This window comes from Miniopterus schreibersii (assembly GCF_964146895.1).
Source record: "Miniopterus schreibersii genome assembly, chromosome: 8".
Taxonomy (NCBI): domain Eukaryota; kingdom Metazoa; phylum Chordata; class Mammalia; order Chiroptera; family Miniopteridae; genus Miniopterus; species Miniopterus schreibersii.
Window position 1 is genome coordinate 48,730,634 of NC_138109.1, and position 20,365 is coordinate 48,750,998.

The 20,365-nt window shown below is 39.5% G+C and overlaps 1 protein-coding gene across 5 annotated transcripts in view; it reads left to right on the plus strand.

Annotated features, from left to right (window-relative positions):
* Positions 1–972: 972 nt before the first annotated feature.
* Positions 973–20,365, plus strand: part of AK5 (adenylate kinase 5) — a gene marked incomplete at its 3' end in the record, with an annotated part of 166,652 nt that continues 147,259 nt past the window's right edge. For 4 of the 5 annotated variants that reach the window (XM_081143612.1, XM_081143614.1, XM_081143613.1 and 1 more), the window contains exons 1-5: positions 973–1,409; positions 5,532–5,718; positions 11,124–11,291; positions 15,187–15,356; positions 15,450–15,563. In XM_081143612.1, coding sequence (XP_080999738.1) covers positions 1,350–1,409; positions 5,532–5,718; positions 11,124–11,291; positions 15,187–15,356; positions 15,450–15,563 — 699 coding nt within the window. In that variant the 5' untranslated portion in view covers positions 973–1,349. The remainder of the gene's footprint in view (positions 1,410–5,531; positions 5,719–11,123; positions 11,292–15,186; positions 15,357–15,449; positions 15,564–20,365) is intronic. The other variant, XM_081143615.1, reaches the window with a different exon arrangement.

A 20,365-nucleotide genomic window follows, 5' to 3' on the forward strand; every position in this document is an offset into this window, starting at 1 on the left:
ACATGTTTTGGAAACAGTTGCAGTACAGCTTCTTCTGGCCAGACCCCAGATGTGAGTTCTGATCAGAGCCTCCCTTTCACACACCCTCCCACAGAGTCAAGCCTTGCACACAGTTAAAGGGTGGCATGGACCATCTTTCAAACAGTCAGTGAAAAGATACTTTAATGGAGGAAATGAGTCATCTTGGGAGACAGGAAGAAGATGGCTACACCTTGACAATGGTCTGCAACACAAAGATCCTTTACCCACATTGGTGCTTTAATGCACCCACCCATACTCACCCTGGGTGCTCTGTTGGCCCACTGGGTGCGTACTCCTCAGATCTAATTAATAATGATGCCACCCACCCCACGTACTAGTCACGGTTCCAATTTCAGCAATCCCCAGCTTTCCACCACCACCCACTTCTCCCCTCCACCTTCCCATTCCTCTCTATGGAGATAATTTACTAGTTGGCTCCTAACTAAGCCTTCTGTTAATGAAGATTTCAGGCTACTCTAGGGCCTAATACGTTAATCTGTAAGGATCTGTGACACGAGAAAAATTCGAAACCAGCTAGCAAAACTTTCCTGAAGTATATATATACCCAAGAGCTACAACTTGAGGAGCTGGGTCCACAACTCAAATCCCCCTTTCCTCCTTACCCTCAGCTTTCTATTATGGAAGATGGGAATCTTAGGAGTAAATAATAAATTCTGCGACAATTAGGTTTCTTCCTGGAGTTCCTTAGGGACGCGTGAGGAACCACGGGGTGTGTGGGTGTGAGTGGAGACCAAGGTCCAGAGACGCGAAAAGGTCGCACGTTCCTAGAGCCCCCCGACTCTGTTCCTGTGGCCACCTGTTCCCGGGTTGCTGCGCCCCCGGGGCTAAATGGAGGGGTGTGACTGCAAGGCCCCCACCGGCGCGGGCGCCCACCCCCGCACCCGGCTCCCGCCCGCGCAGCCTGAGCGGCCGCAGAGGCTGCCTGCGCCCGGGAAGGCGCAGAGCGCGGCGCGCGGCGCGGGCGAGGCTGGCGGGTTGCTGCCGCGCGGCCGCCGCGCAGTCCTCCCTCCTCCACTCCCTCCGCCCCTCCCCCGGCAGCCGAGCTGCTCGGGAACCCGGGAAGCCGCTGCTCCCAGCCCGCAGCCCGTGTGCGGGCGCCAGAACCGAGGCGGCGGTGGCGGGAGCGCCGAGACCACCAGCCCCACGGAAAGGCGGAGGGCGGCCTGGCCTGGGAGGGCAGAGCTGAGCGCGTGTTCGCGCGCGAGAGGGGGCCACACCGCCTTCAGCGCGGACCCCGTCAGCCCCAGCCCAGGTCGCCGCAGCCCGAGCGCCTCCCCGCCTGCGCCCAAGGCACGCGCGGCGCAGCCATGAACACCAGCGATGCCAAGGAGTATCTGGCTCGGAGGGAAATCCCTCTGCTTTTCGAGGTAGGGGGCCAAGGCTGGCGGAGGGGCGGAGGGTGGGGAGGATGCGGGGAGCGCATCTCGCGGGTGCGGGGTGAGGAAGACGCGCCCCGTCCCACCTTGCGGACGCGGGGCATGGAAGTGAGGGGACTAACAGAAGCTGGCAGCCCGCTCGCCCCGGGGGGAGCCGCCTTTCCTGGGGGTCGCCGGGGTCCTGGTCCTTTGGCTGGGCTCAGGAGCCCGCATTTCCCCGATCAGTCTTCCAGCGGGTTCTAGAAGCAGGCTGCAACCCTCGGAAGTGGGCGCCCGGGGTGGCCTGGAGGCAGCGGCCGGCGCGCTCTCCCGACGCCAGGGCCAGGCCAGGTGGCGCCCTGGAGCGAGCTAGGTCTGGGAGCGGAGGGGGGTCTAGAGTCCTAACCCGTGCGCGCGCCGAGGGCCGGGGTCCCCGCGGTGGAGGGGAGGTGCGGACGGAAGCAGCCCTCGCGGGGGACAGCTCGGAGGAGAGGGATGAAGGTGCAAAACCGAATCCAAGCCCATCGGGCGCGGCGCTACCTCCAGGGTGGCGGGCAGCCGGCGCCGCTCTGCGCTTTCGGTGAATGAACTCCCGAGCACGTTTTTCCGCCGCCGGGGAGGGGAGGGTTCTCGTCGCCTCCCGCCGCAGCTGGCGCCCGCGGGCCCCGGCGCACCGGGCGGACGCGGGGCGGGGCGGGGCCGGAGCGGCCGGGCGGGCGTGTCTCCTGTTGCTCCGTCTTCAGACCGTCGCAGCGGCGCCCGCGCCTGGGGCCCGGGGCGTGGGGGACCCTTGGAGGAGGTGGAAGAGGCGGCTTGGGGAACTAAAGGAACCTCGGTTAGTTCTAAACCACAGTCTCCGTCACGGACCATTTTGCTTCCTTTTACTTCTCTTCATATTTGAATTTTAAAATGCTTAGGTTAAGGGGAAAAAGAAAAAACAAAAAAGAACGGAACGTTGCCCAGCTTCACGGAGCGAGCCCCGAAAGGGGAAACCCATTCAGTGCAGACCTTGCTTGCCCCCCATTTCCTTAGGATGGCTGTAGACGGATACAGTCAACTAAAGGTCGTGAGTTGCCCTTTTACCTGTTTTGAGGGGTTTCTTCGGTCAAAAGGAATTTTAAAACACCCCTCGAGAGAAGACTTTTGTCCCTGGTTTTCCAAATTATCTTTAAAATGGGCCCCCACGATTACAGATCTTTTCTTGTTCACCTCTGTAAGCCACCGTTTTGAGGTCTACCTGAAGCCAAGAGTTTCAGGTAAACCACCTACTAAGCACAAGCCTGGTATGGGAAGCCCAAAATCCAACAAGTGTGTTACTTGTGCTTGAAAATAATCAGGAGGTGTTGTGTAAGGACAGGTCTTGAGGTTATGTAGGCTTCTTGTTAAGAATTTTTCTTTCTTTTTTAATTTTCAAAAAGTAAATAAGCGGATGAAGATCAGTTTCATTTCTACACGTGTAAAAGAATAACTCGCAGCATCTGCCAGAGAGTCACCTGACTGTAAAGTGCTGCTTAATAGCTCATCTTTTACTTATAAATAAATGTGGGTACTGTTTTTCCTCCTTGGTGGGAGGTAACCACAGAGAATTTTGATAGTTTGTTCATGAAAACCTGCACTGTGTGTTTCAAAGAAGTAATGGCAGGTTTTGTTGTTGTTGGCCAGGAGCTATGCTTTTTCTTTTTTTGTCTTTCCTGCATCTGAATGGGACATTTTAAAATATTACACACCCAAAGAAAGTAAACTCACCTAGGAAAAATGCAGTAATACAGTATACTTAAATGCAACCCTGGACAGTGGAAGATGGAAGAAGCCTGCTGGTGACCTCCAAAGGCCTTCCAGTAAAAGGAATCTGTGCTGTGCACAGCAGGGAGAGAAGCAAAACCTGGTATTTCTTTATGGGATGAATGTAGACAGCAAAACCAAATATTTTTAAGTTTCCAAAATGGATTTTCTGTCTCAAAACCACAATATAGGTATACAGAGTTTCTAGATAAGAAAGTTTAACAATTCGATATCTATCAAACTATTCACTCAGAGACTAGTGATAAAGTTTGCTGTTTATCTGAGATCTGTGGTGATGACTGGCTACTAAAAGAAAGGATTTAAATAATCCATGCATGAGTGGAACTCATCCCCCCACCTTCTAAAATCAACATACTTCAGGGAATCAGTTTTTATTAAAGAAGCTAGAAATGTATATTTTTCAGTAAAAGAAAAAAACCAAAAATTTCATTGAGTAAACTTACCCACTTTGGGCCCTAATAAAGATTAAAAAAAAATAAAAGACCAAACCTTGACTGATTCATATAGTAATTGGATTATGCGTGGGGCACAGATAACCTGGCATTTTCTTTTCATCCTGTATCATATTTTTGCAAGATGTAGAGAAAGGACTATATGGGTTTTCAAATCAGAAACACTGAGTTGGAATCCTGGGCCTATGAGTTTCTAGATGAGGAACGTTGATCAACTCACTAACCTCTCTGAGCCATGATTTCCTTCTATAAAATGAGGATCATGATGCTGCACAGAGCTGAGAGTGCATTGGGTAAGCTAATGTGTGCAAAGACACAGAGTAAGCACTGCCACAGTTAACTATGTTAGCAGAGAGGAACATGAGAAGTTAAACTCACTGAGTGTGTGTGTAGCACAGATTTTGACATACAAACTTGATGTGGATGCCCAACTTAGTTTTTCCCCCTCCATCTGCAATTGGACTTTTTTGATTGAACACTCTAACCACACGATTTAGGATTTCAGAGAACAAATGTACCTAGTAAGAATTGCCTACCATTTTGAGCAAATTGCACAGGAATAATTTGAAAATAGAACACGCTATTTAGGAAAGATTTCAGCCTTTGAAAGGGTGTGTGTTTTATGCATTAAAAATGTACATTGGTGATAATAATCCCCAATGCTTTTCACATGAAATACTCTAAAGGAAAATATTTTGCACACTAATCCTGTTCCCAGGAGTCAACATTTCCAAATTAGTAGCATTTTTAGAAACTAGTACATGTGACATATCAGACACCAAGAATAGAAAAAGCAATACGGGATTATGCTTTTCTTCCCTCCCTCTTCACCCTCAGTGGATATTATAGTGGCTTATTATATATCAAATAACATTTTTTTGAGTTTCAGACTTCCTGTTTTGAGTGAAATGTTTTTCCTAATTAGAAAACTGTTCAATATGCACCTACTGTGTGCCAGGGAAAAGTGTCAGGGGCTGGAAATTGAAAAATACATAAGACCCACACTGTGTTGTTGAAAGGTTTCTAGCTTAAAATAAATTTTTAAAAATATATCTTTATTTATTTCAAAGAGAGGAAGGGAGAGGGAGAGAGTTGAAACATCAATGGTGAGAGAGTCCTCATTGATCAGCTGACTCCTGCATGCCCCCGACTGGGGATCAAGCCCACAACCTGGGCAAGTGCCCTGAGTGGGAATCAAACCATGATTTACAGGATCCTGGGTCGATGCTCAACCACTGAGCCACGCCCAGCCAAGCAAGGTTGCTAGTTTAAATGAGGAAACTGACACATAAACCAAATCATTTATGATTTCAGTGTAAATGATAGGTAAGCTTTTTCTCTGGGTACCGTGGGAACACACAAGAAGAGTTCCACAATCCAACCTGAGGGTTCAGGGGATACTTCCTCATAATATTAACTAAAACTACCAATAACATTTATTGAGTACTTATTATGTGCCAGGTGCTTAATATGCATTTTAAAAATATTAAATAAGTTTTCGTCCTTAACAAAACCCTCTGAGGCAGGTATTATTACTCCCATTTTACACAGGAAGAAACTGTGGCTTGGAGACTTTAAGGGTGGGTAGGAATGAGATCAATAGTGACTGGAGCATATTTACATACTGCACTTTACCTCACTTTGATAGAATTGTTCTATTTTAAACTATACAGTTGCCTGAATTGTTCAAAAAGCAGAGAATGCTGAGCTGAAAACTAATTGCTCAAGAATTTAGGAGGTTATCCTAATCAGATAATAACTTCAAGTCTTAATTGTTTATTAAAAGACAAATGCAAAGAATGAAAGCAACCCAGAATTTAGAGGTGGTACATACACTATTTTAAGAAAGGTGGTTTTAAAACATTCTGTTGTGTTTCAGAGCCTTTTGAATGGACTGATGTGTTCTAAGCCTGAAGACCCTGTAGAGTACTTGGAAAGTTGTTTGCAGAAAGTAAAGGAACTAGGTGGCTGTGACAAGGTGAAATGGGATACGTTTGTCAGCCAGGAAAAGAAGACCTTACCTCCCCTCAATGGGGGACAGTCACGGAGATCCTTTCTAAGAACTGGTAATGTATATGCAGAATAACAGACAGTCTATCGTTCTAGCAGTGTTCATTAAACACACCATATAGACTCTAGGCAATGATTTAATTTATTAGGTTTCCAAACTCCTGGAAGGATATTTGGCCCTGGAACATGATTCAATCTCTCTCTCTCTGCTACTAATTCTAATCACCTCTATGGTAAGACAAAATTACGTACCATTGTCCAGCACTTGACTACAAAGGAAGTTTTATATCACTGACTTCATTATTTTGTGGAATGAATTGCATTAGCAAACTATGAAATGTTCCTAAAATTGCAAATAAGGCTTTTCCAGATAAATGAATAGATGACAGACAACATTGATAGTTATTACTAGCTGGGAAGAGATGTGATTTATTAATATGTTTCCAAATTCAGAGTTCATATTAATACATCTGCATAAATGCATGTAAAGTTAAGTTTGTACTTGGTAATTCAACAGGATTTATTAAGCAGCTACTGAATGTAATACATTAGATTAGGCATTTGAGTGCTATAAAAGAAGTAGAATATATGAACATGTTTAACAATTTTAGGAATAATATGAAACTAAGAACTAGAGTTTGCTAGAGGAGATCCATGGTATTCTGATATCTTTCTGAAATATGTGCTTATCAAAATTAGTGGTTCAGCATCAGCCTGGATGAAATTGAGATGTATAATAGTATGTGCAAAATGGAATCAGTTCCAATCCGGGGAAACTAAATTAATTATTTCCCAGTAGCCAAGATCATTATATTTTCCAAATTTAAACCATTCTCAAAAATTGTACCAGTGAAAAGTTTCAGCTACATTGACAGAATCTGAAGTGGACATCATTCTATTTGCAATAAATACAAGGGGAAATAAATGGTAATTTATCTTACTTAGTCATGACCCACTTGGATTTTATCTGAATGTAGCATGGGACAAAGTCAAATGTGTTAATTTTTAAAAAACACAAACTGAAAGGGAAAGCAGAAACATTTGCTCAGAAACATCTCCAGAGATGAGAAGAATCCTTCCCTGTCCATGCAGCAGTCATCACTAGGTGATTTGGAATTGGATGTTCAAGAGAGCACCTTTAGCCAGTTACTGCTGCAGCACACCACATGGTAAATTACTGCTTCGGTGAACAAAATTATATTTTCATGGGTCTGAAAAGTTCATACACATTCCCAAAATGGCTAACTTATTTCCCAGGGTGTCATCATCCTGTTAGAATCTGGCTCAATGTTAAATACATGCCCCATGCCCTAGTTAAATCAAGTGAGACAAATACGGGTAGCTGCTTTTTAAACCTTAAAGAACTAACAAACCTCAGGTATTACTGGATTTAGTCTAAGAAATGTTTACATTTTTAAATCTAAATCTAAGAAGATACGACATTCTCTTAGTTGAAAAGTTGCTCTCAGACTGAGTTTATAAAGTGACAGTTTTGCAACACAACAAAATCTGTCTCTATTTTGTACTGTTATGTGACTTGATCATACACAGAAGCTACGCAGACCAGGGTGTAATAAAGAATGGTGGGGAGTGTGGTCAAATTAAAGGGCAGAACTGGAGAGAATAGTTATCACCTAAAGTCAAGAACAAATTTTGGAAAAATGTCAAGCTGAACAGAACACATCAATGGGGTTCTGTTGGGCCCACAGATGATCAGTTTGTAACTCCTGGTTGGGCAGGAGAAGCTAAAACAGGAATGGAAAATGTAGGTTTAACTTACATTAGAATTTAAATTGCTTGTCAATTTTAGTCTCCATACCTGTTAATACTTTGAGAGTTCCCACCCAAAGACCTTTTAATTAATCATCAAACAGAACCTTTCCATGTACTATGGTGACAGGACTGTGTATCACACTGCCCTTTTTCTGGAATGGATGCTGAAAGACAGACAATGATTTGTCCTGCAGTAGTTAAATTTTATTTAATGAAATGCTTTACACAGGTATGCTTCATAGGTTTTGGCTATAATTTATGGAATAGGTTTTAAATTCAACAAAATTGCTGACTTCACAGTAAATTAAAGCATTATGATTATTTCTAGAAATGCAAAGTTACTCGTGTCTTCTTGATAAAATATTGACATAGCTGTGCTAATATGTAATTATCATGAAAAAATATTCTATGACATAAAACATTTTAATCACTTAAACAAATTACTTTCCTAAGTAAAAATATGATCAAAAGCAAGGATAAATTATTGGCTGACAGTTCTTTAAAGCATTTTACTATAAATGTGAGGTGAGCATCTGTTTTCTTCTGCTGTATGTATACAGGTGAACAAATAATTGCTTGTGAATAAGAGTTCTAGTCCCGTAGTTGCCAATGCACATAGAGCTTCTCTTCTGGACTGTCACATTGTAGTTCTGTGCTCAACATACCCAAAAACCAAACATAGAAACATACCATATTTCCCTCAAAACCAACACTCCCTTTTCCTTTTCCCATTTCCATGAATCCAATGAGTCATTTGAGCAATAAAATAACCACTTATTGAGTACTATGTGTCAGACACTCCTTTAGGACTGAGCATGTAGTCACCAAGAAAGGGCAAACATGGCATCTTCCCCTGTGCAGCTTACAGCCCAGCAGTGAAGTCAGGGGTTAAAAATATAATTAGAAGCACAGTGGGTGCTATAGGAAATGTCCTGTGCTATAGAACTAACCATATTAACAGGAGGGTGGATCTAGTCTAGGCTGAGCTTCAGGATAGACTTCCTAGAAGAAGTGACATGCTGAGATTCAGAGCCAGTAAACCAAGTAGGTGTTAGCTAGAGAAGGATGGATGAGATTGAGGTATACCAAGGAGCAGAGATGGTAGAAGTTCCCGATGTGAAGAGGCTGTGATATAGACGGGAGTGAGAGAAGCTCAGTATTTCTGGAACAGAAGAGAGGGCAGAAAGATACTATATGAAACGCAATGTGTTCCTTACTCTTTTAGACTTGAAACCTGGCAATTGTTTTTGAGCTGTCACCTGCTTTCATTTCTCTTGTCCCAATTCTAACTATGTCCTTGACATCCAAGCATTCATTTCCATTTCCCCTACTACCCCTCTGACATAATCCCTTACTTCTCACCTGTGGATTACTTCAACAGCCTCTTAGCAACTACTATTTCTGCTCCTAGTCTCTCCCTACTCAAGTCTATTCTAACCACCACCAGATTAATTTCCCTCAAAACTTCATATTTCATTATGTCACTTTTCTACCTCTCTCCCCACCGACAAAAACCTCCACTGGCTTTCTAGCAGGTTAAAGCTAAACACCTTTACTCTGGTGTTCAAAGCCCTCCACATTGTAGCCGCACTCTACCTACCCATCCTCTGGCTTTTCTCCATGGGAAACCGTCTATTTCAACAAGGTTGTTCTCTTTATTAATTCAACAAATATTTATTGGACACTGACTGTGCCAAGCACAGTTCTAGATCCCAGGGATACAGAACTCTAGATACAGGGTTCCTGCTGGCCTGGAACTTAACATCCTAATAGGAAAAGACAAAGAATGAATGAGTAAGAGACCTCTCAGATGTGAAGTGGTAGGTGCTGTGCAGATCATTATTGGAGTGACGTCCTTGAAATTAACTGGGTGGCTACCCTAGATTAAAAAGTCAGTAAAGTGCTCTTTATAGAATGTGACATTTAAGCTGGGACGTGAAAGACAAGAATCAGTCATCCACGGGATCAACAGAGGAATAACATTTTAGGCAATGAATTGTTGGGACAAGCTTGGAAGCAGGCATACCTGCAAGAGTCTCTTATAGTAGGTCAGGTAAATGATGGTGGCTTGGGGAAGAGTTGTGGTGAAGGAGATGGACTTGGGAAATGTCTTAGAGCTAAAGTCTATGGATGTAGATGTGAAGAGCGAGGGAAGAAAGTAATCAAAGATAATGCCTAGTTTTGCCCTGTGTTGGGTGAAGCAGTTCAGTTTCAAGGCAGAACAGGATACTGTGGTTAGTGCCTTTCCTGATGTAGCCCTTCCCAGAATTTTCTAAAGCATATCCACTGTCATCTGCAGACTACTCCCTTCCTTTTGTGAAACTAAAGTGAGTCCAGTGTGACAGTAGTCAGTGACCTCATTTATCATATGAACAGAGAATAGAAATTTCTATCTGATCAATACCCTGGAAGGAGGTGTGAGCATTATGCCACACTAAAATTCAGTAGTCCCATCATGGAAGGCCAGGTGGCCTCCTGTCTCCTTTGTGCAGGTGTCTTTTGGTTAGTTAGGGCTTCTCTGTGCCCCCTGGAATACTGACACATGGGGTGAGGAAGGCAGGAGCCATGAATTCATTATATATTGACAACTGGTTAAGATCACCTGCCTGATTTGGACTTGCCAGCTCTGTTCTCGGGTCCTTTTGAATATTTCATTTGTATTTCTGACTCTTGAGTCATTGTGTTTTGTTTCCAACAACTGAAATAGACTTTCCACATTTCATCGCCTGCACTGGTCTGTCAAAGTTCAGGTTGTGCCTCTTTTGCAAGTCCTTTCCTACTTCTCCAACCCAAATAGATCTACCTATTCATTGAACTCCTGCCATTGTAGATGTAAATTTAAATCTTCACAGTTACATTTATAAACCAAGGAGGTTAAAGAAAATAAATATTGGGAAAATAAAATTTAATGATGTTGAAAGATATTCTAAATATAGAAATTGTTTGCAACCCTTTTCCCTGTCTTGTAACAGTACCCTAGGTTTTTGTGCTTTATGCCACCAAGCCATTCCACTGGACTGCACTAGGGTGCCTTGATCATAGTCAATGTGTAGCTATATTTATTAAATAAATGAAATACATTATGCATAAGCACTGACTCCATGGGCAATTACATATGGTTGTGAAAGTTTTGATGGTTGTGCACTACACAGTTTTGGGGAGTACCGTTTGCAGAGACCAGGATGTATACAAATGACCGAACAAGACTAGGCAACACTTAAGACGGTTCCTTCAGGGTGTAGGGGTTGGCAAACCGTGACCCATCGGCCAACTCTGGCTTACTGCTTGTTTTTATAAATAAAGTTTTATTGGAACACAAGCACATTTATTTGTTTATTTGGGGCAAAAGTAGATTTATAGTTGTGAGTATGCAAAATACAATTTATTCTTATATTATTGTTATGTATTATTTTCCATATGAACAACTATAAACCTACATTTGCCCCTCCCTGTGTGTTGTCTATGACTGCATTCCTGCTTCTGTGGCCAAGTTGAATCTGAGACTGTATGTCCCTTAGATTTTTACTATCTGACCCTTGAAGAAAAAGTTTGCTGACCACTTTTTCTTATTCAAGTTGAAAAAAATCAAACTCATTTAGTTTTTAAATGTTTTCTAATTGAGTAAGTGCAAAAAATGTTTTGTTATGTTACCTTTTTTCCCTTTCAAAGTTATCTTACTCTTTTGCAGTAATGCCTGAAAATTCAAACTTTCCATATCGGCGGTATGATCGGCTCCCTCCAATCCATCAATTCTCCATAGAAAGCGATACGGACCTCTCCGAGACCGCAGAGTTAATTGAGGAATATGAGGTTTTTGATCCTACTAGACCTCGACCAAAAATCATTCTTGTCATAGGTATGAGGATAGAAAGCAAAACTCTCATATTACTTCTAACTTTGTGTATGTGTTTACATTTGAAAAAATACATCAATTATGTACTATCCCATTTGCAAAATGACAAACAATAGAAACAAAAGCTCAGGAGACAGTAGATAGAAATATTTTTAGCATAATTTTCAGTAAAACAGAAATTGTTATAATTTTATAATCTAATGCTATTGTATTTTTATAGAATCCATTACAGCGTCGTAGAAATTGTCTATAATGAATTGAAAAAAAGTACTGATCCCTTCAAAATTTTTTTCCTGTGGTTTTGTCTGTTTAATTGTTAACATAGATAACTGAATTTATCAGAAGTTTCGAAACATGATGTATTTTCCCCTTTAACTCAACAACTTGAATATTTATTCACTATTAACTTCAGAAGGAATAATGATAATAATATGTTGGTAAAGACTCATGTAAATAAATCTTCCTCTTCCTTACGACAAATGAGCAACTCCAATAAAACGTAACTTTCGATGTTGTTAAACAAGCATACCTAAAAGAGTAGTGTTTTACACAGCACATAACATCTGAGAATTAATCCAAATAATGATAATAACTTTTAAAATCACTACTATGAATATGGAAATATCAGTCCAATGCCATTTTATGAGGAATAGATATCGAAAATGTTTTTTAAAGTATTTTTTCCAGAATGCATTTTTGACCACTATTACAAATTCTAGCTTCCTCAAAATCTATTAAAATTATTAAGAGGCCTGTGAATGTGAAACGTATGTAGTCATCGTCTCACTTTCCAGTTTGACTCAGCTTTCATAGAGATTACCAAAAGCAGAAATCGAATGTGAAAATGCTGAAAGCCATTCTAGCCAGTAGTGGTTAACAGAGAACAAAGTGTATACAGCCTTCATGCAAAGAAGAACTGCTCCTAAAAATGTAACGGTGATGGGAACTAGGGGAAGGATGCAAATAAACACACCAACTATAATAAGGATTTAAGTTCACCGGACTAGAAGGAGTCGTGTTTATATATCTCTAAGTGTAATGAAAATGAAAAGATATTTAATCCTGAATTGTTTGAAATAATATAAAGGAAGAAAACATAGAAATCAATTTTACAAAAGTCAAAGTATTCTTATAGTGTATAGTTAGTCGCTCTTATGTCATAAGTTTTTATCTGTTCTTGAAGATGGAATTTTTGTGTGTGTTCTTAAAATTTTGAAGTCCTTAACTATAAGACAAAGAAATGCTTTATTAAAAGAGCTACCGGTGAATAATAATTGGAAATTATTTCACCATTTTATAATTAAATATACTTTCAATTTTGCTTTTCCTGTTGCTGTTAGTAAAATATTGGTGATTATTGATATAATGAGCAAAGGAGGCTTGATTGACCATGAAAAAGTGTAATATCAAATTGCTTTTGTGTAAAACAGCCATAGGTGAATGTTTTATGATTGTGGATTTTATATAAAAATGATTAAAATATTTCATTAAACCAGGATCTTTGGAGAAGATATAAATGCTCAAATCTCCCCTTCACAGTTCCTTTTTTACTCAGTAAAATCAACTTGCTTTCCAAGGGTGTGCTTTTGGTTTTAGATTTGCATGCTGTATTGTAACATTTTCTGTACTACAAGAATGGTACAAAACCAATGATTATAAATAACTTTTAGAGGATTGAGATTAAAAAAAGAGGAAAAGCCAAACCTTTGGTTTTTGAAGAAAATTGGGGCAATTTTATCACTTTTGAGGAATTATAAAATAATTGTATCTGAACCTTATAAGTTTTTATTAGTTCCAACATGAAAAAGTGGTGGGGGAGGCACAGACACCCACATGGTATTACATCCAAATAAACAAAATTTCCCTTCTGGAGAAACAGAATTTTATTTTAAATTTCCCTTCTTGGCAAAGATATGGATCTCTCTTTTGTTAACGTAGTCATAAAATCTAAGTTAGATGGATACTTATATTTATAAGTATTAGAGATAAATAGAACAGAATTAAGCTCACTCTGATTTCAGAGAAAAGCAAGTAAAATTAGTTTTTTAGGAAGTTTCAGTAATCAAACTCATCCAATAAATTAATGCTATTCTCTGTCAATTGTGCTAATCATATTTTTTTTGTCTGCTGTTGCCTTCAATAGTTGACAAAAAATTTTTTTTCTGTGATGGTGCAATAACTTTGTTAGTGTGTTTAATTTTAATTTTTCAGTGGAATTTATAATCAATTAGTTTGATGGTTTGTAAGATTAAGTGTGAAAATATAGTTTATGAAAGATAACTTTCATTCTTCAGGGATCAAATCAGTTTTAATCTTTGATGGAGTGGTCATATAATTCTTTTTCCTTAAGCCAGTCCATGATTTGCCCATAGATTAATAGGCTAAAAGCAGCTATTCAGAACCAAAACTAACTTCTGATTTGCAAAGTAATGAATTTAATCTGGTAATAGTTCATAATGTTAAATCTAATAGGATAGTACATAGAGGTTCTTAGAAAAAGAATTATCAAAACTATAAACAAATTCCTATACTAAGTTTAATAAAGCAATAAAAAGGTGAACGCCAGATATTATTGGGTACATTACTTGGAGCTGGGGTTAAGAAATGGTTATCATTAGATTAGTTGATCTTAGACTTCTTCACATTAAATTTTTTAATTAGGAATTAAGCCCTGGCCAACTGAGTCTACCCAGTTGGAACTTTTCTTTCAAAAACCAAAACAATAAAATACACCTGTCTTTCTTTTTTATTTATGTTATTTGGGACAAGAACAAAAAAATGTTTACTAAATAATTACATATAAAATAACTTCTTCCCGCCCTAAACTTAATATATTGAATTAGTAAGGAGAACATCAACTCACTTTTCTATTGAATTTTTATTTTCAATATTGCTTGACAAATTACAATTTATTTTACTCAATATTACCAAAGCATTTCATTACTCTTTAGGCATTGACTTTAACGTTATTTTGTCTACAGTCAATAATTTATGCTTATGTATTTGAAAACATTTCATTTTGATAATTGTCAACAAATAAATCAGACTGGGCTGGTTACTATGTGCTTTATTCTGAAATTTGTTCAAACTTTAGATTCCAATTCATTTAGGTTGTTTAGAAATATAAATTAACTAAAATAATCTAATATGACTTGAAAGTAAAATCTGAGCCATTTATTTCTAGTTATTTTAGTACTTATGCTTTTAAAACTAAATGGCTACTACTTATGATTAGTATTGTGTTACATTGCAAAATGTTGATTATTTCGCACTAATGTATCACAAAATCAAAATTTTCATGTGTTCTGTAAAATTGTTCTACCTTAAGGATCTATTTCATTCACTCTGCATACTTACTGCATAAAACTTCTTTTGAACTTAAAAGAGATAAAACAAGGATATGCATGAACAGAAAAAGTTCAAAAAAGATTTAAATAAGTTACATCAATATTGGTTCAAATATAATTATTATATTTCACCATATTGCACATTAACTCTTTGTTGACATGAAACACAAGTCTGTTATTTCAGTCGTCATCCTTCCTATGCCATAGATTTTTATTTATGAGGAAAAATTATGAGAGCTTACATAGAAAAAACAGTAAAGGTTTCTTTCAACGGCATTGTTCAAAAAATTTTTAACTAGTTATTTACTAAAATACATAAAGGAAAGACTGTCTCTTTCTTTTAATGCGGGTGATCTCAAATCTACCTTTTCCTTGGTTAATCTCCACTTGCTCTGCGTTCAGGAATGGGATTGAGATGCCACGAGTGCAACAGTCACCTGCCCTGGTACTGTTAGTCTAGAAGGTGCATCTGAAGATGAACGTAGTCACTGTAAAAAAGGGAGTTTCTTGTTGTAGCAGAAAGTCACAATTTTGCCTGTTTTAAATCATAGGTGGTCCAGGAAGTGGAAAGGGTACTCAGAGTTTGAAAATCGCAGAACGTTACGGATTCCAATACATTTCAGTGGGAGAATTATTAAGAAAGAAGATCCACAGTACCAGCAGCAACAGGAAATGGAGTCTTATTGCCAAAATAATTACAACTGGAGAATTGGCCCCACAGGTACTGCTATATAATTTGCTTTTTTTCTATAATTCAGTAGTTTTTATACTAAGTTTAGCTGTGATTTTTTAATCCTTTTTTTCTTTGTAAAAGGAAACAACAATTACGGAGATAAAACAGAGATTGATGCAGATACCTGATGAAGAGGGCATTGTTATTGATGGATTTCCAAGAGATGTTGCCCAGGCTCTATCTTTTGAGGACCAAGTAAGAATATCTCCTTATATTTTAAATGACCTGCTTTTTAATTAAAAACTTTGAGATTTTTTAAAAAGACGTTTCTTGGAAGACTTGCTGTTATTTGGAATGAGTCCTGGTCTGAAAATGGACAAGTACATCAGTATGAGGTGGCAGAAGGTCATTTCCTTGGCACACGAGCTTAAAAATTGAAGACAGTCTCTGCCAAAAAGAAAAGACAAAAACCAATAGCAGAATTAATTATTTTTATTAAAAATGCTAATCCATGTAACCTTTATTTCAAAATCTTTCCCTAAGATTGTATTTTTAATCTTTATTTCCTAAAAACAAGTCTCATTCGGTACTGCCCAGGGATATAAAACATCACCTGTATTTGCACTGTTACCAATTAAGGAAGCCCTTTTCCTTGGGTTGTGAAATACTAAACTACCTACCTCTAACAAAGTAGGGTTCAGATTGCCAAAATTTACTCAAATTTGAGTAATGCATGCTCTGCACCCAATACATCTATTTTAAAGGGAAATAAATCAATGAAAACATTTAGTATATCAATTTAATCTTTGAAAAGCTAGTGTAACTGACTTTTTATTTAACATTTTTAATTACAAAAATAATATATGGTTATAAAAATTTTAAGTCCTGGTTTAAAAAGTGAAAGTTCATTAATACCCTCCTTCCATTCCATTGACCCACCTCTCCTGATAAAAACACTATTAAGCTTGTTATATATATTTCAGGCCTTTTTCTGTATGGTACACATTTACACCCATGCATGCACCTGTGCACATATTCACATACAAATGAATTTTCAGTCTTCATAGCTATTTCCAGACTGTCCTGCAGAAAGTCTTTCCAAGTGTAGTCTCATCAGCATTGAATGAGAGAATCTGTTTCTCCCAGATATAATTCACTTTCGCTTCAACCAGATAAAATTCATGTTTAAAATTTTTGCCAACATAATATATTAGAAATGGTATTTCATTTTTCAGTTTTACATTTCTTGAGTTACTACTTAGATTAAGTATATTTCAGATACTTAGTGACCATTTATATTTTTTTCTTATGTGAATTACCTTCTTTCCTTTGCCCATATTTCTACAGACTTTTTTATCTATTTTTTTCTTATTTAAAGAAGTGCTTGATATGTTACAGGTATTATATCAGAAAGGGTTAAGTCAAATAAGATATAATTTTATGTCTCATATGAAGAAAGTCTGGAGTTAGGCAGTTTAAGGCCAGAAGATAGCCTCATAAAGCCTTTCTTTAAATCTGCGACTTACCTGTGTTGGGACACACTTCACTGTGCTGCAGCATCTTTTCCCCCTCCTCAGGTTTCTTCCTTACACAGACAGTCCAGAACCTCCCCACTTACTCAGTTTAAAGGCTTGGTTGTAATTGCTCTGGCCTTGAAGAGAGAAAAACTAGAACAATTAAATTTTTTTGGTTGGATCGCTGCCATACGGAATGACTATCGAAAATGCTATGGGAGCCATTCCATGTGATTCTTGGCTATTGGTGCAGCATGATAGCAAGGCCTGCAGGCATTCCCCCCCAAACCTGGTCCCCACCCTGTGTACTGAATGAGTTCAGAGAGTGCAGAGGCAAAGCTGAAGTTTATGTAAAGCAAGGTGTTAAGATCAGCCCTGACTGCTCCTCAGCTTATCTACTGTTAAGCTCCTGGGGTATCTTTTTTCTGGTACCATTTCTGACACCAAATGTGTGGAGATGTCCCACACCAGTTCTCCGATCCTCCAGCACCAACTAGGTGTCCAGAAATTGAATTCAACTCTGACACTGTTTGGAGTTAGTACGGACTCCACAGGTTAAGGGCTCAGTCCCCCACTTCATTTGCAAGTCCCAGGGGCCACCTATACTTCTGCCCAATCAGCTATAAATTTAGGGGTTCCCATAATCCCTTCCTCAGGTTCAGTCATTTACTAGAACTCACAGAACTCAGGAGAACACTTACATTTGCCAGTTTATTATAAAGGATGCAAGTCAGGAACAGTCAAATGGAGGAGTTATGCGATTGGGCAAGGTTATACGACTGGGAATGTGGCACTCCCATGCCCTTTCTGGGCCAGCCCTTTAATGTGTTCACGAAACCCAAAACTCCCAAATTTCATTACTGAAGAGTTTTTGTAACTCCATCTCCAACCCTGTTCCCCCTCCCTGGAGGTCAGGGAGTGGGCTGAAAGTCCCGCCTTCTAATTTCATGTTTGGTCTTCCCTGCAGTCAGCCCCATTCTGATGTTATGTAGGGCCCCACCCTGAGTCACCTTAGCTTAGATGCAGTTGTGGTGAGAAGGTGTTCATTATGAACAACAGACGACACTTCTATCAGGAAATTTCAAGGGCTTTAGAAGCTGTGTGCCAGGAATCAGGGACAGAGACTAAATATTGTTTTTATTTTACGCAACTCCTCAAGGTTTTTTGTTGTTTGTTTTTAACCAGCTTTTTTTAGTGCACATGGGGACAAATACACCCACATGCAAAAATTTTCCCCAAGACTTCCTCACAGGTCCAGGGTATAAAAAAAAGAGGGATTTTTGATGCCAGCAATATACCAGTGATGGTAAGACCTAACCCGTAAGTGGGTTATAAAACAAGGAGGTATACTTTTCTCTTGGTTAATAGCATCAATCTGTGAACAGTCCAGATTGGCTGGGCAGCTTTTCTCCTTGAAAATCACGGTTCTTTCCAGGTTGTTCTGCCAGCCTCTAGGACATCGTCATCATCCATAGAGTCGAAGCAGGGTTGCTGTCATATGTGGGTTCCAGCTGGCATGTAAGGGGACTAGAGTGTGAAGGTCTAAAGTCCCAGAATGGAAGTGGCATCCTTCCCTGCTGCTCACATGGTGGTTTTGAGAATTTAGTCATGTTGTAATTGGAAGGCAGGCTGGGAAATACAGTCCAACTGGGAAGCCAGATGTCTGGCTACAGTCCCATTGCTCTTGAAGGAGGGGAAAACTAGCTAGCAGCTTCTACCACAGTTCGCCCCTCCGGCCATCAAATGTCTGCCTGCTTCCTTCTCCCCACACAGAGAGTGTTTTCACTTACTCCCCAAAGAAACGCTGCAGAGTCCCATTCTCTAGTGCAAAAGTCAAGAACCTCTGCTTGATGTACAGTTTTCTATATTGAGTCTGGGTTTAACTCCTCATACTCAGCCACCTATAAACTAAACATCAGCTTGTCTTCCCTCTCTGCCATCAACAAACAGCAGAAGAACAGACCAGGAGAAGTGAAATAAAGTCTCCTTTTCGAAAAGGGAAGCTTGGCAATATATGTATATAGTAGTCACTGAACCATAGCAAATTCTCAGAGGCAGGGATTGCAAAGGGTTCTTGCCCTGGCAGTGGAGTGATTTCCTGGGCTAGCCAGTGGCATCTACTACTTCTGCTCTCATGGAGTAACTGTCTGTTCATTCTCTCTGAGACTCCTTGCCCTTCAGGAAATTTTTCCTACTTTTTATTGTCCTGCACAGCCACATCAAAGTGGCGTGTTGGTGACTACACTCCTTGGGAGCTATTTTAAGTTTGAAAAAAAATACAAGCTTTTGGTCACTTTGGTAAAACCATTTCCTCAAAAATATGGTAGGCGGCTTCTCTTTTTGTTTCCAGTTAGTTCCATTGCCCGTAACTACACTCCCAAGTTCTTTCCTGGATATAGTAGTAAACTACTTTATTTCTTTGTTTTCTCATTTTGATGGCAGTTACCTGGAAGCCATATAAAACAACAGCATCCACAGTTTGGATTTTGGCTCAGGGCTGGTTCTCTTTTTCTGGAAGTGATAGAGGGTGGTTAATAATAGCCGTCTTCTTCTGTTTGGAGGTATACAAGCAGTTTACTTTTCAACCTTTCTTTTTTCTTTATCTGCTTGCAAATTGGTCAATTTTTTCTTGGGTTTACCTATTGTAATATGTTGCTAAATGCAACAGAGTGCAGTCAGAATATAGCCAACATTCTAGCTCTTTCTAGCCATTTCTTCTGTAGCTATGGGCTCCATAGGAACATCAATTGCCTTCCAGGTTATCACAAGTAATAGTTGTACCAAATATTTTGCAATGACATAACAAGGGCCATCAACTTTCTAGCCTAAAATATCTCTGCACTTACTGCTCAAGCAAGCCAATGCCACATATTTCAGTTTTAGATACAGTAGTGTCCCACTTATGTGACTGTTGTCTCTTATTTAGAGTAAATGCAAGATGCTATAATAAAAAGATAAAATGATGTAGTGGCATAACACATAAACTAATTTCTCTTCTATGTAACAGCCTCCTTGTGAGTGAGAGCAGGGCAGCTTCAGTCCTCACATTCATTCAGAGGTGCTGCAGGCTTTTTCCAAGTCATTGGTCCTCTAACCTGTAGGGCAGTGGTTCTCAAATTTTTTGGTCATGGACCCCTTCACACTTTTAAAAATTATTAAAGATTTCAAAAAACTTTTATTTGCATGGGCTCTATCTATTGATATTTACCATATAAGAAATTAAAACAAATTGAAAAATATTTCATGTTATCTTAAAATATCAATAAATCCATACAGGTTAACATAAATAACATATTTTTGTGAAAAGCAACCAAAACAACAAAAAAATAGTGATAAGAGAGGCAGTGCTTTAATTTTTGCAAATCTCTTCCATTTCTGGATTAATAGAAGAGAGTTGGATTCTTACATCTGCTTTTGCATTCCAGCTCCTGTGATATCACATTTCACGTAACCATGGAAAACTCCATTGTACGTTTTTGTACATGCTTGTGGCTAATTTACTGACCCTCTTGAAACCTCAGTGTTTTTCTTTGAAGAGTGAGA